At 41.6% G+C, this 17,641-nt stretch overlaps 1 protein-coding gene across 2 annotated transcripts; it reads left to right on the forward strand.

Annotated features, from left to right (window-relative positions):
- The first annotated feature begins 1,918 nt into the window (after window positions 1-1,918).
- On the forward strand, window positions 1,919-17,332 carry LOC114561923 (uncharacterized). Of its 2 annotated transcripts, none has more exons than XM_028588091.1 (5): window positions 1,919-2,264; window positions 15,002-15,027; window positions 15,116-15,343; window positions 16,268-16,458; window positions 16,551-17,332. In XM_028588091.1, exons 1-5 carry the CDS (start codon window positions 2,012-2,014, stop codon window positions 16,765-16,767), a joined length of 915 nt encoding a protein of 304 aa, XP_028443892.1. In that variant the 5' UTR covers window positions 1,919-2,011; the 3' UTR covers window positions 16,768-17,332. The 2 variants fall into 2 exon arrangements, with proteins under 2 accessions (XP_028443892.1, XP_028443893.1); XM_028588092.1 differs by having other exon boundaries at window positions 15,140-15,343.
- Window positions 17,333-17,641: the final 309 nt, after the last annotated feature.

Raw genomic sequence — 17,641 nt, forward strand, 5'->3', positions numbered from 1 at the left:
AACATTCAATGGTGTGGGCTATGGTGGTTTGTTTGTCAGTGAATATGTTCATAGGGGTTTTAACATTAGATGGAAAGTAAGCCAGGGGCTGCTTTGAATGTACCTTTCTGCTGTAACTCTGTCCTTTTGCCCTGTGTTTAGTTTCCAATAAAACTGGAACGCAGACACAGGTCTTGGGTTGGTTTGTTTTATAAAATAATAGTTTATACCATAATGGTGAGTTCTTTGATGTTAATCTTTGATTACAAAATACAAAGATGAAAAGTATCTGCTTATGGGTCTCTTCATTTTTGGCTTCCGTTTCTCTTTGGAAAAACTCCAAATTAAATCACAAATAATGCAGAGGTTTGTCGTCTCAAGGAATGTATTTGTATAAAAAGAATTGAAATCCCCAAAAGAGTGCTACATATGACACTTGATTCTGGAACTTTATTTCAATCAGGAGAGACTTCGTTACAGATATGCAAGATTTATTGTACATATCCAATAATATGAATTGTACAGTCTTTGGAGATTAGACTCCATTGTTATGAAGTGATTTTTTAAGGGGTAGAAAGCCAAAAGATAATCCCCCGATAGAGTCTAGACACTGGTGGTGGTGTGAGGAGCCCGAAGACCGAGCCGAGGAGCCGACGGTAGCGGCCTGCCGGAGGAGGACCCAAGGAGCCGTGCGTGAAGAAGACCGGAGGTGCAAGTGGAGGAGGACGGTTGTGCTCTTTGCCTGCAATGACAACTGAGCAGCAGGGAGAAGACGGGATGTCATGCTGTGATTGGCTCGTGAAATTCATGGCTGCTTCTGATTGGTTAAAGGTATAGTAATGGTGGCAACGACTACTGGGAAGTACCCAAGGCCGACTTCCATACAGCGTACCTCCTATGGTGCCATTTTGATGCTAACAAGCACTCACCCGACGTTAGCATTCCATTGACTGCCATTCATTTTGACGGCACTTTGACAGTGAATAACTTTACATTTGAAGTGTTTAAAGACTATTTGTCCATTGTTTATTTCTAAAGAAACACAATCTATAAAAGGCTCCATTACCTTGTACCTCACGTTATGGCTCCGTAATAGACATTTTTATAAAAATAGGCTAACGATTGTGTCATAACCACGCGACTTACTGTTGTCAGGAGAAGCTCGCAGGCAGTTTCGACTTACATTAGCTGTTTAAGTTAAATTACTAATGTTAACTAGCATTTTAGTTAGTAATAATTAGCCAGTAACACCATGTTCTCCTTACATATACCTACGCTCTCCGTCTCTGCAAGATTGGGAATGATTTAGATTTCTCTTGGCACAGCTACCAGAAGACTACAACTTTCAGACAGGTTGCTCACGTCACATCTACGTCGTCAAGCTCATTTGGAGACTGCGCAGTAACGCTCAGCCCTCACCGGAGAAGTGCTTCCAATAGACTTCACTGGTCTGTCCAGAAAAACGGGATCTATTGGTCCATTTATTTTACTGTCTATGGAAGTACCAGGTAAGCTACTAATAATAGAATTATTTAGCCGGTTACGGCTTGATTAAAATTAATATTACTATCTACAGCTATCGATGCCTTGTTGATTGTAGCTTATAGTTAACAGGCAGGGTGGGTTTTGACTTCTGTCATTATCATTTTTATATATATATATATATATATATATATATATATATATATATATATATATATATATATATAATATTAAAAATTAAAAAACTAATCCAATACAATATCAACTGATGTTTGTTTATTGAATGACATTCCAGCTTTTATTTAGAAAAATAAAATTGGAAATACAATTTATGCAAAGAATTTTGAAAACGGGCTTTTATTTTGAAGCGCGAGGGGCGTGGCGTGGTGTGAGCTGCTACTGGCAACAGCTGGACCCTTCTCGAATCATAAGGAAGCACTTTTTTTTCAGGCGCGAATTCGAAATTCGAATGTGAACGGTAGCCTTCGACTTGGTCGCCACTATTTCCTCCCTAAAAAAAGAAAGACGTCGTATAAGCTAGATATGAAAAATGGCCCGCAAAACAAACAAAGAAGCTTTGAAGAATGCCCTGCAAGATCTGAGTAAAGATAAGTTTTCGGAGTTTTGCCACCGCCTGCGGGACCGCAGAGGATCTCCTCGCGTGAGCTACAGTGATGTGGAGGATAAAAATGTGTTGCAGATCACAGACCTAATGGTTTCATTCTTCACAGAGAGCAACGTTCTTCAAGTGGCTCGGGTTCTATTGAGACAGATTAACTGCAACCAAGAAGCAGAGACACTGTGTGAGTAATTTCAAATGTATCGAGCCAACTGTACTGTAAAACAGACCACTTCCTAGCTTACTACAATCCTTAAAACGGCTAACATTATCGTCAATATTTTTAAATAAACAATGTAAATGACGTGTAAACAGTGTGACATTGTTGGGGGCATAGATATAAACAATAGACGTGTGACATAAAGTTATAACTTATGACTTATGTTATAATCAGAGCTGCCAACTTTTCCCAAAACCTTGGAGTGAGATCCCAGCTAACAATTTTTAGAGAATGTTCCCCTAACGTTGCAACCTTCAGGGAACGTTCCCCTAACGTTGCAACCTTCAGGGAACGTTCCCCTAACGTTCTTTTTTTACATTCCCCTAACCTTTAACAAACTTTAACAACAATGATACCAATTGTATTATTACTTTAAACCGTCCGCATGAGCAGGAATTAATTATTATATATTAGCAGGAATGAATGAACAGCCAACTTGATGGGATTTAAAACTTTGATATACAATATACAAAGAAGAATAAACAACATACAAAATAGATAAAGATGTAGATGTAAATGTTTCTTTTTAATGGCACAAATCAGCACAAACTATTGAGACCATTTTGGACATTAATGGGGGGTTGGGTCACGTCACGCGTGTAACATATAAAGCGTTGTAACTTAAAAAACATAGTAGCACTGTAATGGAATTGGTGTAGTGGTTTTCTTTTGTATGTTATTTTCCGCCCCCTACTGGTGATTGTTAGTAGCTGCACTAAAGAGGAAGTGATGTTTAGAAAGTTCCTTTTTTCCCATGGCTTCATAGAGGGAGCATCACAGTGTACAAATCTGCTTAATCCTGTGCCTTAAAGTCCACAAACCGGCTTCATCCGTAAGTTATCCACTATTTACAGTTATATTAACATGTTTATGTTAATATTTATTGATTTGAGTAAAGTATGTTTGAGGATGTTTAGTTTATTGTCAACTACATAGGGATGTATTCAATCTTTGGTTGTTAAAGCGTGGGTGCTTGTGTAAATGATATTTACAGATTGCAATACATAGTTTTAAGAACCTTTTGTGTTGTTCATATCAATAATTCTCTACTAATGTACGAGAGATATTTGGTACTTGTAAAGATACTTACTGTGTTTGTATTTTTGTGTTCTTTTTCGCAGTTTTACAAAAATAAGTGATATTTTCCTTAATTAAATCCTGCCAAACACAACAACCTGCCTGTTCCTTGGAGGATATAATGCTGGAGAATATAATGTTAAGCTAGCTGTATAGCTGAAGAATACGTTGCCTGCAACAACCTTTAGTGAGGACAGCATAGTAAAAGGATGACCACCTACTGTGGGAGTTTAAGAAGGATTTCAAGATAGTCAAGCTACACTGCACTTCATCACCATGGCAACCACAGTTAAGTCAGTAGAGGTTTCCGGTGAAGACAAAGTAAAAGGCTCACAAGATGGTAGTGAATCAGGCTCAGTCCTCTCCCACAATCACTCCAGAAAGTCACGCTCTTCACGCTCATCAGCAAACTCTAGAGTCAGCTTAGAAGCAGCAAGAGCCCGTGCCAAAGCAGAAGCAGCCAAAGCTAGGCTGGCCTTCACAGAAAAGGAGAGTGAACTCAAAATTGAGAAAGCTAGGCTGGAAGCCAGAATTGATCGCGTCAATCTACAGCGAGAAGCTGAAGCTGCCCATGCAGAAGCTGTAGTTCTGGAGACAGCAGCAGCAGCAGATATAGATGGAATTGACCAGATCAAGAACTTGAGTTCTTGTCCCTTCAAGAGAGTGCACAAAAAAGGACTGATGACTATGTTACCCATCACGCACTGCAGCCCTTTGCACAGGGCTCTAAAGATAAGGATGATCATTACCCCTCACCTCCAGCACTCACAACTCAACCATTCATCCAGACAGCAAGAGAGGAGAGGGAAGTTAATCACAACTTACTTTCAGTAAACACACCACATCAAGACTACACTGCTAAGAGTGAAGCTCAGTCACAGATCATCAATAGCAGACCGATGTACCAACGCAGGGGACACACAGCCGCCTCACACAGATGTACCACAGCAGACAAATGATGTCAAGCATAGTGCTCTCCCCACCAAGCCATCACGTTCAGCCAACACAAATCATGACACTACAACAACTGATCTTGCCAAGTTTCTCGCTAAGAACCAGCTGGTTTCCTCAGGTTTGACTAAGTTTGATGACCTACCTGAACATTACCAAGCCTGGAGAGAGACGTTCATCAACACAATTGAAAACCTTGAGGTGTCAGCAAGTGAAGAGATGGATTTGCTAATCAAATGGCTGGGTAAGGAGTCAAGTGAGCAGGCACTCAGAATTAGGTCTGTAAATGTCAGACGACCATCTCTCGGTCTCAAAATGGTTTGGGAGAGATTGAATAAAACATATGGATCTCCAGAAGCAATAGAGAGAGCTCTGTTTAGTAAAATAGAGAACTTTCCCAAGATTCAAAATAGAGACAGTAAAAAACTCCAAGAGCTGGCAGATCTACTGATAGAATTAGATGTCGCCAAGACAGATGGGTACTTGCCAGGGCTAGCTTACCTTGACACGGCGAGGGGAGTCCAGCCCATTGTTGAGAAGCTGCCCTTCTATCTCCAAGACAGGTGGTTGTCTCACGGGTCCAAATACAAGAGAGACTATGGTGTTGCCTTTCCTCCTTTCTGCTTCTTCAAAGGGTTCATCTGCAGGGAAGCTGAAGAGAGAAACGACCCCAGCTTTAACCTGCCCACTCTCTCTACAACCTCTTACAAGAGAGAGAAGCAAGGTCAAAATAAACCTGTCTCTGTGCATAAAACAAGCATATCATCATCAGATACAGTATCTAAAACGGAAAATCCTGACAGACAATGCCCAATGCATAACAAACCCCATTCACTGAAGAAATGCAGAGGGTTCAGGAAAATGAGCCTTGATGATAGAAAGAAATTCTTGAAAGAGAACAATATATGCTTTCGCTGCTGTGCTTCTACTAATCACCAGGCAAAATCTTGTGAAACACCCATCAAATGTACTGAGTGTGACAGCAATAGACACCTTTCCGCTCTTCACCCTGGTCCTGCTCCTCAGTCACAGCCAAGTTCTTCCTCTTCATCAGAGAACGGCGGGGAGAGAGAGGACACAGGGCAGTCAGATGTCACATCCAGGTGTACCGAGGTATGTGGTGAGGGATTTAAAGGCAAATCCTGCTCAAAGATCTGCCTCGTAAATGTGTACCCCAACGGTCATCGCAATCTACAGTGAAAAATGTATGCCATTTTAGATGACCAGAGCAACGTGTCATTGGCTAGATCAGAGTTTTTTGACATGTTCAACATCAAAGGAGCAGCAGTAACCTACACACTCAAAACCTGTGCAGGTACAGTGGAAACAGCTGGGAGAAAAGCTCATGATTTCATGGTAGAAGCTGTAGATGGAAAAATAAACATCCCACTACCTACACTCACTGAGTGTAATGAGATCCCCAATAACAGAGCAGAGATACCGACGCCAGATGCTGCATACCACCACCACCACCTAAAGCAGATAGCAAATGAAATCCCACCCCTTGATCCAGTTGCTGACATCCTGCTGCTATTGGGAAGAGACATCGTTAGGGTACATAAGGTTCGTAAACAGCACAATGGCCCTCACTACGCACCATATGCACAAAAGCTTGACCTAGGGTGGGTTATCATAGGTGATGTATGCATAGGGGGCGCTCACAAGACAAACACAGTGAGTACCATGAAGACCTGTATCCTTGGAAATGGAAGACCAACTTACCTAACTCCATGTGAGAATCGGATACAGGTGAAAGAAATGTACGGTATTAAAGGTAATTACAAGAATCTTCCCCTGCACAAGCCCACACAAAGAGCATCAGTGGCTTCAAACAAAGATAACCTTGGAAAAACAGTCTTCTGCACAACAGAGAATGACAACCTGCTCGCCCACTCAATTGAGGATATAACCTTTCTTCAGGTCATGGAACGGGAGTTCTTCCAAGATGACACAAACAGCTGGGTCGCTGCTCTCCCTTTCCGACACACACGGAGACGTCTCCCTAACAACAGAGACTACGCTTACAACCGCCTGATGTCACTGCGAAAGATGTTAGAGAAGAAGCCTGAAATGAAAGTGCACTTCACTGAGTTCATGCAAAAAATGCTTGATAATGGACATGCCGAGCTTGCACCACCACTCAAAGAAGGAATGGAATGTTGGTATCTCCCTACCTTTGGAGTTTACCACCCACAAAAACCAGGGCAGATCCGTGTGGTGTTTGATTCTAGTGCACAGTATGATGGAATCTCACTGAATGAGGTGTTACTTTCTGGGCCAGACCTTAACAACAGCCTCATTGGAGTGCTTCTCAGATTCAGAAGGGAACCTGTGGCAGTGACAGCAGATATTCGCCAAATGTTCTACTGTTTTGTGGTGAACGAAGACTGCAGAGACTTCCTGCGTTTTTTGTGGTACCGGGAAAATGACATCAGCAAAGAAGTGGTGGAGTATCGTATGCGAGTTCACGTCTTTGGAAACAGCCCATCACCTGCAGTAGCAATCTTTGGCCTGAGGAGGGCAGCGAAACACCAAGAAGATGAATATGGCAGTGATGCGAGGCACTTTGTTGAGAGGGATTTCTACGTTGATGACGGCCTTCGCTCATTTGCAACAGAAGCTGAGGCCATTGATGTTCTGCGTCGAACACAGCAAATGCTGGCCGAGTCTAACATTGTGCTACACAAGATAGCCTCAAACCGAAAAGAAGTGATGAATGCATTTCCAGCAGAGGAAAGAGCAAATGATATCAAAGACCTCAACCTCTCTGTGGACGACCTACCTGTCCAACGCAGCCTTGGGGTTAGCTGGAACATTATGTCAGACACCTTCACATTCCACGTTCCTGAGAGTCAAAAGCCATTCACACGGCGAGGCGTCCTGTCAACAGTGAACAGTCTGTTTGATCCATTGGGATTCTTAGCTCCAGTTACTATTGAAGGCAGATTGCTCCTCAGAGAGCTTTCGACCCAAGATACAGAGGGGACACATGTCTTCCTGAAGCCAAATTTGAAGATTGGAAAAGATGGCAGGAATCACTGTTAGCACTAAAGGAGGTACATATCCCACGCACATATGCATCTTTCTCCACTTCAAGGCCCGACACACAGAATTGTGTGTCTTTTCTGATGCCTCTGTCAAAGCAATATCGGCAGTGGCTTACCTGAAGATCACAGATGCGCATGGTCACAGTGAAGTAGGCTTTGTCTTTGCTAAATCCAAACTTGCTCCTCAGCCTGAGCTGACAATCCCCAGGTTAGAGTTATGTGCAGCTGTACTGGCTGTTGAGATTGCAGAGCTTGTCGTCAGAGAGGTTGATCTGAAAGTGGATGCAGTCAAATTCTACACTGACAGCAAGGTTGTGTTAGGATACATACACAATGAGAAAAGAAGATTTTATATCTATGTGAGCAATCGTGTACAACGTATCCGACCACAGCCAGAGCAGTGGAGTTATGTTCCATCGGAGCTGAACCCAGCCGATCATGGGTCCCGGTCTGTTCCAGCTGCCGGTCTTGCAGGCACTACATGGCTGACTGGACCAGCTTTCTTGACCAAGCCAGTCAATTCAGAGGTCAACGCTGAAAATGAGATGACATACGACCTTGTAGATCCAGATTCAGATGCTGAGATTCGTTCCAAGGTAACATGTCTCACCACCCGAATTATTGCAGGCAAGCTGGGCTCAAAGAGATTTGAGCATTTTTCCAAGTGGAGCTCACTCACCAAAGCTGTGGCCCACCTCTGTCACATCGCTCAATGCTTCTCACTCCCATCAGGCAATAGCAGCTGTGTGGGCTGGCACATGTGCAAGATCGGATTGGCAGTTGCTGACATCACTAAAGCGGAGCATCTCATCATAAAATGTGTGCAACATGAAAACTATTCAGAAGAGCTCAAATGCATTATGTCAAACTGCAACCTTCCCAAAACCAGCCCTCTCCACAAACTTCGGCCAGTCATCGACAGTGAGGGCTTGCTGAGAATAGGTGGACGTATTGACCAGGCGCAACTTGAAAGGTGTGAAGCTCACCCTATCATTATCCCAAGCCGTAACCACATAGCAACTCTCCTCGTCCGCCACTATCATGAATGTGTAAAACATCAGGGCAGACATTTCACAGAAGGTGCAATCCGCGCAAGTGGCCTGTGGATAGTAGGAGGAAAACGTCTCATCAGCAGCTGCATTCATAGGTGTGTCACATGCAAAAAGTTGCGAGGAAAAAAGGAGCAACAACAAATGTCTGATCTACCTGTAGAACGCCTGCAGGTTGACCCCCCATTCTCGTATGTCGGACTTGACGTTTTTGGGCCATGGGAAGTCATCACACGTCGTACCAGGGTGGCCAAGCCAGAGACAAAAAGGTGGGCAGTTATGTTCACATGTATGTCCACGCGTGCAATTCACATTGAGGTTATCGAAACCATGACTTCCTCTCGAGCTTCATAAACGCACTCAGGAGGTTTTTCTCCATCAGAGGCCATGCTAAACAGCTTCGATCAGATTGTGGGACCAATTTTGTTGGAGCAAGTAAGGAGCTGAAAATGGATGCACAAGGTCCCTGTGATTCAAGCATAAAAGACTACCTCCTTCAACAAAGGTGCACCTGGGTTTTCAACCCTCCTCACTCCTCCCATATGGGTGGCACTTGGGAGCGCATGATTGGAGTCGCTCGACGGATTCTAGATTCCATGCTTCTACAAGTTGGACCTTTAAAACTCACTCATGAAGTTTTAAGCACCTTTATGGCAGAAGTCTGTGCCATTGTGAATGCCCGCCATTAATCCCGTATCCACCGACCCAGAGGCTCCCCTCATTCTAACCCCTTCCATGCTGCTGACGCAGAAAACAGGGGTATCTCTCTCTCCAGCCAGTCACTTCTCAAAAGGAGATCTGCTTAAGAACCAGTGGAAGAGAGTTCAAGCCTTGGCAGAGACATTCTGGGCTAGGTGGCGACGAGAATATTTGAGCACACTACAGTGTCGGCAGAAGTGGCAATCACAGAAACCTAATCTCAAAGAAGGAGATGTAATTCTGATGAAGGACAGTCAGACAAAAAGGAATCAGTGGCCAATGGGTATTATTATAAAGGCTATTCCCAGTAAAGATGGACTCGTAAGAAAAGTGGAAGTTAAAGTGACAAGAAATCATACAGTCAAGATATTCTCTAGACCCATTTCAGAGGTGGTCTTGCTTTGCTCCCAGGAGGACAAGAATACTCACCAGCCAATTCACCATGGGGGTCAGTAACAGAGCTACTGTTGAATCAGGTGACATGATGGTGACCACGGGTCACATAATTCACAGCCTGCTGAGTGCAATCTGGTGAAGTAACAGCTATTCCCCTGGACAGACTCTTATTTGAAAAGAACTTGGGTTAATATGTATATAGTGGCATATTTCTTAATATTCCAGGCGTGGGAGTGTAATGGAATTGGTGTAGTGGTTTTCTTTTGTATGTTATTTTCCGCCCCCTACTGGTGATTGTTAGTAGCTGCACTAAAGAGGAAGTGATGTTTAGAAAGTTCCTTTTTTCCCATGGCTTCATAGAGGGAGCATCACAGTGTACAAATCTGCTTAATCCTGTGCCTTAAAGTCCACAAACCGGCTTCATCCGTAAGTTATCCACTATTTACAGTTATATTAACATGTTTATGTTAATATTTATTGATTTGAGTAAAGTATGTTTGAGGATGTTTAGTTTATTGTCAACTACATAGGGATGTATTCAATCTTTGGTTGTTAAAGCGTGGGTGCTTGTGTAAATGATATTTACAGATTGCAATACATAGTTTTAAGAACCTTTTTGTGTTGTTCATATCAATAATTCTCTACTAATGTACGAGAGATATTTGGTACTTGTAAAGATACTTACTGTGTTTGTATTTTTGTGTTCTTTTTCGCAGTTTTACAAAAATAAGTGATATTTTCCTTAATTAAATCCTGCCAAACACAACAACCTGCCTGTTCCTTGGAGGATATAATGCTGGAGAATATAATGTTAAGCTAGCTGTATAGCTGAAGAATACGTTGCCTGCAACAACCTTTAGTGAGGACAGCATAAGCACAAATGTTTCTTTTAAAAGGCACAAATCAGCAGAAACGTAGCACAAACTATTGGGACCATTTTGGGGGAGATTTAGTCATTAATGGGGGGCTGGGTGATGTCACTGGCCAGAAAATGTAAAGTTGAATTACTTAAAAACAGCACATTTCATTTTCTCAAAGGCAGAGCAGGATACCCAGGGCTCTGTTTACACCCATCGCCATTTCTAGCCACTGGGGAACCATAGGCAGGCTGGGGGAACGCATATTAATGTTAAAAAAAAACATCATAAAGTGAAATTTCCTTTCCTTGGGACCTTTAATAATAAAAACAGTTAAACCTCCAATGTGTAGGAATTTCTCCCATCTAACGTTGAGATTTTCATCCCATGGGACAATTTCAACAAAACTTGCTTTATCAACAAACAAAAAACTCCTCATTATAGTTAGAAGGCTCTTCATCCTCTCATCAATACAAACCCCATGCCGGTTGCGGTTGTTGTTGTTGCCATCCTACCTGTAACGCAGGTGTAATATTCGAATGTAGGCTACCGATCCTATGCATCATGTTACACATGTTGTGCCACTGCGAGGACGATCAGCTGTGCGTCTTAGGCGTCTCACAGTAGGGACATTGCGTTTTATTGCCCTGGCCACATCTGCTGTCCTTATGCCTCCTTGAACCATGCCTAAGGCACGTTCACGCAGATTAGCAGGAACCCTGGGCGTCTTTCTTTTGGTGTTTTTCAGAGTCAGTAGAAAGGTCTCTTTACTTCCTAATTTTCTTATAACCGTGACCTTAATTATCTACTGCCTGAAAGCTGTTATTGTCTTTTCGACCGTTCAACAGGTCCGTGTTCATTAATTGTTTATAGTTCATTGAGCAGAAAACATTGTTTAACCCCTTTTACAATGGAGATCGCTAAAGTTATTTAGATTTTTACAAAAGTATCTTTAAAATACTGAAAAAGGGGCGTTTCTTTTTAGAAGAAGAAGAAGAAGAACTTATGCCTTTATTTATCCCGCGAGGGGAAAATTCACAATTTTCACTAGTACAGATTGCTCGCAGCAGGGCTCGAGAGTGCGACCAATTTGGTCGCAAATGCGACCAAAATTTGTAATGGTGCGACTAAGATTTTTCCTAGGTCGCACAGGTGCACCTAACGTCTTCGCATCCGCTGCCACTCCACTAACGAAGCAATGTCGTTTCTATCGATATGGTTTAATGTTGCGGTACATGACCCATTCCTTCTGGAAAGCCGTGCCTGTGTTTGGATCTCTCCTCCGCGCAGCCCCGCCCCCATTCACTCACACACGGCAACATGGTATGGAGAGACACAACGCCGCCCGTCCAAACTCCCGACATTTGTCTACAGTTTTAATTGTTATTAACACAGCTGTATATTGTTAAGTATGAGAGGGAAACCTGTATTAGTACCAGTGTTTCCGCTGGTAACTCTCTGTTACTGCGGCCGCCACGGCGAAACACACATTAGAAGTTATTAAATGCAACTAACTTCAGTTGGTTGAGTAATAGCGTGTAAGACGGAGCCTGCTGGATCATAGTTCATAAAAATGCAGCGCAGTGACGATACAGACATTTCATAGCCTACACAAGACGGGTGTAACGCCGCTAATGAGTCAGCCGTCATTCTCTGAGTAGCCTAGAATATGCTTCAGTCCATTGCACTCCCTCGGTCTTTCGGTCGTTCTTTTTTTTTTTTTTTTTTTCTAAAGATTTCGGCCTTTATTTTGATAGGAAAGCTGAAGACATGAAAGGGGAGAGAGAGGGAGGGGGGGGGGATGACATGTAGGAAAGGGCCGCAGGTCGGAGTCAAACCTCTATATTTACCAACTGAGCTATCCGGGCGTCCTCTTTCTCTTTTAATCAGTCTGTTATTGTTGTTGAAAGCTTATGGAGCTTTCTCAGATATATATTTTTTATATATATCCTAGGCTTTTTATTTTAGATAACTTTCATTTACATGTGTTGCAGCTGTATATGGTAAAGGAAACCCTGTCTTTGATTTTTATTTTAATCACAATCTGTTTAATAAAAGAGCTTGTGAAAAGTGGCTTTGACTTAAAACTGAACATTTAGCCCACTTTGTGAAAAAATACACAGCTTTATATCGTGTATCGCCATTCAGCGTTACGGCGATGCGAGGAAAAATTTGGGTGCACCTACATTTTGTGCTGGTGCACCTAAATAAAAAAAGTTAGGCGCACCAGTGCAACCAAGGCAAAAAGTTAGTGTGGAGCCCTGTCACACATTAAAGGACAAATCCGGCGCAAAATGTGTTAATAACACATGATTACTGAATTGACCGTGCTCTGGGATATGTTTTCATGCTAATCCAATGTGACCAGTTTTAGCCCAAACCGCTAATTAGCTCATAACGCTAGCCTTCGGGGCACAAGGAAAGTAAAAAGAAATCGCTATTTCTATAACCCCTACCACGCTCAAAAAAGCACCACACTTCCACGGTAGTGGAATAATGAGGGTCCCTACATGAAAACGAAGCATTGAGAACTTTACAGTGTACAGACAGTTTATTAAAAAGATAGTTTAGAAAGACAATACCGTTCACGTATACAGGCGGGCGCCATCTTGGGAAAACAGTCACGACCAGCCAAACGACGAACGCCGTGCAACCAGTAACATAGCTCAAGCATGGCGTTCGTCGTTTGACTGGTCGTGACTGCTTTCCCAAGATGGCGCCTGCGTGTATACGTGAACGCTTACATATACTTAGAAACTATCTCTGTATTTTGGTCCTACCCACTGAGCTCATACCTGCAAACTAGTTGCTTTTCGGCGAAAATTGCCATTTTGAATGGGAAAATGTCATCCACGTGAATCATGTAGATCCAAAGAGTTTTTATTGGGGGGGGTCCGAGACCGTTATCTACCGGACCGAATAGCAACGCGGATTTCGGTGCCTTATTAGGTGCGCTTCTCTCTGATTCTCCAAAAACGGAGGTTAGAGGCAACCTAAAAAATCGCTGCACGGGACGCTAGTTAACAGTACACCTGACAGCAGGTAACGTTAGCCTACCGTTAGCTAGCAGCTGGAGTAAACACGGTTAAAATGCTGACAGCTAAATGGTGTAAAAGTTTGCTTGTATTTCACTGGAGAGGATTCCAACAACAGTCTGCTGCTGCCGTTGTCTGAAAAAAAACACAGCTGTTGCGTTCACTTGAAATTCGCCTCGCCAGCCTCGTGCTGCATTCAGAGTTGTTGTAAAATACCCTTTTCCCATCCAGTGGTTGTTTTTGTCATTTAACAGGAATTTACTGGTGAAATAAGTTATTGTTATTACATTTTTAATAAATCATTTAATTTTGACCCTGTGGCCTTAGCAACAACAAGCTGTTCTTTAATGTCGCCGACAGTCGTTTTGGGCTCTTTTCTTTTTTTTTGTGGATCAACTTTTTATTGTTTTATATTTTTGAACAGACAAATACAATTGAACATGGTGCTCCTTTTATTTATATGGGAATATATATAAATAGGGGGCGTGAAATGATGTGTCACCTTTTTCAGCCCTTTTGAGTTTACAGGTATGTGAGCTGCTACCCCCACCGCTGTTTATATTATAAGTTATACAGTATCTCACAAAAGTGAGTACACCCCTCACATTTTAGTAAATATTTAGAGTATTGGCATGGGGTACTTTCCATAAAATCATGTCTCAATGCAAATCAAACTAGGTATTAGGCTAACTGACATAAAACCATGCCAATCTCTAGGTATGGTGAAGGGTATGTGATGATGTGGGGCTATTTTAATTCCAAAGACCAAGGGAACTTTATCAGGATGCATAGTATAAAAATAAAAATCTGCCTGCCTCTATGGGAATTTAACATAGGGGTGTAATGACTTTTGTTGCCAGCGGTTTAGACATTAATGGCTGTATGATGAGTTATTTTGAGGGGATTGCACATTTACACTGTTATACAAGCTGTAAACTTAATACTTTACATTGTAGCAAAGTGTAATTTCTTCAGTGTTGTCCCATTAAAAGATATAATGAAATATTTACTAAAATGTGAGGGGTGTACTCAGTTTTGTGAGATAATGTATGTTATGTACAATTTATGACAATAAATATACTAATATTTTACTCTAAGTAAGATTCCACACATTTCATGTAGGCCTACATGTAATTGTTGATTAAGCCTAAACAATACAGTTTTTATCAAAAAAACAGCAGCTTTTCCTGTTTTCGTCATAAAAAACAATTTACGGCACACACACACACACACACACACACACCCAGAGTTGACGTACAACCAAGGCAGAGTTTAGAAAATACTGACAGATTGTCAATGTTCAGCACGACAAGCTTGCAGACGGGTGTCAAACGCATCAAAACCATGAAAATCCCAAAGATTAGACTTCAAAATGTCTCCACTGTCTAGTCCACAGAGGAGATTTCTATGAGTTACTACACCACGGTAGTCATTTTTGATACTGCAAAATTGGTGTAGTAAAGTCAATACCGCAGATCAGTAGTGTGTGTATATTGCTGTGACAGTGTAATTGGCACATGGAAAGGGTTACAATGTTTATACCAACTGTCTTATATTGGCCTTCCCCCACCCTATTATCTTTCTCTGCAGCTCCAGAAATCAAAGCCCCTGTGGATGTAAGTTCAACACACAATGACATTCAAATATTCCCTTTTTAACATAGTGATCATTAAAAATGAAACCTTTGTAATGTGTCTTCTTTAGAAAGGTAAACCTACCATCCATAAGAATTGTGCAGCTGGCGGGAAAGGGCTGAAGGCTAAAAAGAAGGACCCTATTCTGAGCAGTCGTAAGATTGAGTTTGGCAAGTACGAAGGTAAAACCTTCAAATGGCTGTCGGAGAATGACCTGAACTACATCGGTTTCATCGTGGCTAATCACATGCAGCAGCGAAAAGAAACAACGTATCGGAGCGGGCAGATGGCCAACAAGGTACTGCAACAAAAAAAAAAGCAGATTCTGTCGCAGTGTGTGTGAATGAATGCTCAGCCAGCCGGTGCCTCACTAGAACATTAGTGTTATGAACGGTCGTGCTAACTTAACCTTCATCAAATGGCCTGAAAACGACACCAGGCTGCTACAGTACAACCATACAGATCTCTACATCAGACTGCTCACTTGTAACTCAACATTTCTCCTTTCTTAGCTGAGATGGACGACATGGCGCTGCAGACATTAGCCAGCGGCTAGTGGACATGTAGCGAACACCACAGTGAATTTCGGCCTGCGTGCACGTTAAAAAAAAAAAAGAATATTTAAATCCCTGAATTTAAAATTGAATACCTACCCATTGAACGAATATCCCAGGGTTTCAGCAGGGTCTTAAAAAGTATAACATTTTAAAATCTAAATTTTATGCCTTAAAAAGCATTGTGTTCTAGGTCTTAAATTATTTTAAACAGGTATTCATTCATTTTTTTTATTCGTAGCTTCATTTTTCAGCACTGTATGTTGCCGCTTGATATACACGTTTCTGGAAAGCACAATTTTATTGTAGTCCAGCCGTCTTTGCTGTGATTGGCTAATACTTGTCACGTTGTTACATCAAAGTCTGACACGGTTTGGGTCAAAGAGAACAACAAGGACAAAGAGGTTAGGGTTACGACTAGCTAATCCCCTCACAGTAGAGCGGAACCATGTGAGACTTCTCCAAAAGTAGATCAGAGAATATTGGTGACTTTATATTAACTTTGTTTGTTGAAAGTATTTTGACATTTTCATTATTTGCTGGTGTATATGTGTGTATTGGTATTGTTTATGGGTATTTGTCTCAAATTTCTATTTGAGGGACAAATAGCTTTTAATTTAAATGAACCATATACCATTAATAATAACTTTTTTTTCCCTTTTTTATAGGATTCCTTAACCAAATACGCGAAAGCTAACCCTAAGGCTTGGGAAGAAGTCAAATTTTGTCAAGAAATGGAAAAAGCCAAAAAGAGATCCCTCCAGCCAGGCCAAGAAGGAAAGGCCCTTGTGGGCTTTGGTTGTTACAGGTCGATGACATTAGAGGATCTGTACGAGTCGAAGAATGAGAAAATAATCAGGTATGATAGAATGCATTAGTGAATTGCAGTGCATCTTGGTGTTAGTAGCATTGGCAGACATTAAAAGCCACCACTCTACCCTTTTTACACAGCTATGTCGACTTCATCCGGACAACCAGCACCCCAAGTACCAAAATGGAACTTGCTCAGAGATACATTTTGCAGCGTGACAAAGAGCAGCCGGCAGCCCCAAACAGGCCAAACACCAGCGCTGTCCCCAAAGCAGCCAAAAAGCCAAGCAGTGCCTCAGCGTCCGAGGTCGGCCCAAAGCAGAAGAAATCAAAGAAAGCTAAGACGACGGATGAATAATGAATAAACATAAAAACCAACAACAAAAAGAAAAACAAACCGGGGAAAAAGGGAACAAATCTATCCTCTTTTTAATGAAAAGAAGTTGCTTCCGTCTGGCCATAGATACCGTCTGCCTACTTGCAGGACCAATAGTCTTAAGAATGAATTTATTCCAACAGCTGTTGGCCTTTTAAACAAAGTAAGGTAGTTTTATGTTTAATTTATATTTTGATAGACTTGTTGATGTTAATGTTATGGTCCATTTGTTGTTTTTACTGTCTCAATGTGTTTTTTTTACATTGCTTGTCTGGTGTGTGAAACTGTTGGATGTAAATTGCCCCTCAGGGATAATAAACTTTCCTTGAGCAATGGTGGTCTTTTTGCAATATTTGGTAAACATTTGAAAGATTCTTTTTTATAAATGCTATGTTCTAATTGTTATCACAGCCATGTTATCTTCTATATTGATCCATTTGCCTTCTGTCTTCCCTTTCATCCAGTTCTTATTGTGAATAATGTTGTAAATTTGAAAAACACACTCACTCTTCTTTCTGTTGTAGTACGGTTTTCTCTCTCTCATTCTCTATGTTCAGTTATACCAAAAAAAGTTTGAGATCATATTATTCCATATATTCAACTGTGATCCTGGTATTGATATTGGTTATGCATTACATAAAAATAAAAATTGTGTTAGGACTGTAGCTTATGAAGATTGCCTAACTATAACTTTTTTAATTCCTCGGAGTACCTGTGTTTGACCAGGACTCTAAACTTCACCCCAGTGGAACCAATCTCACCATATCGGTTTCTCATCACTTACCAAAGGAGTGGAATGGACTGTTCTCTTATCTTATTCTATTCACAATGGGATTCTCCTTTTTGTCCTCTAAAA

Source organism: Perca flavescens, chromosome 9, assembly GCF_004354835.1.
Source record: "Perca flavescens isolate YP-PL-M2 chromosome 9, PFLA_1.0, whole genome shotgun sequence".
Taxonomy (NCBI): Eukaryota; Metazoa; Chordata; class Actinopteri; order Perciformes; family Percidae; genus Perca; species Perca flavescens.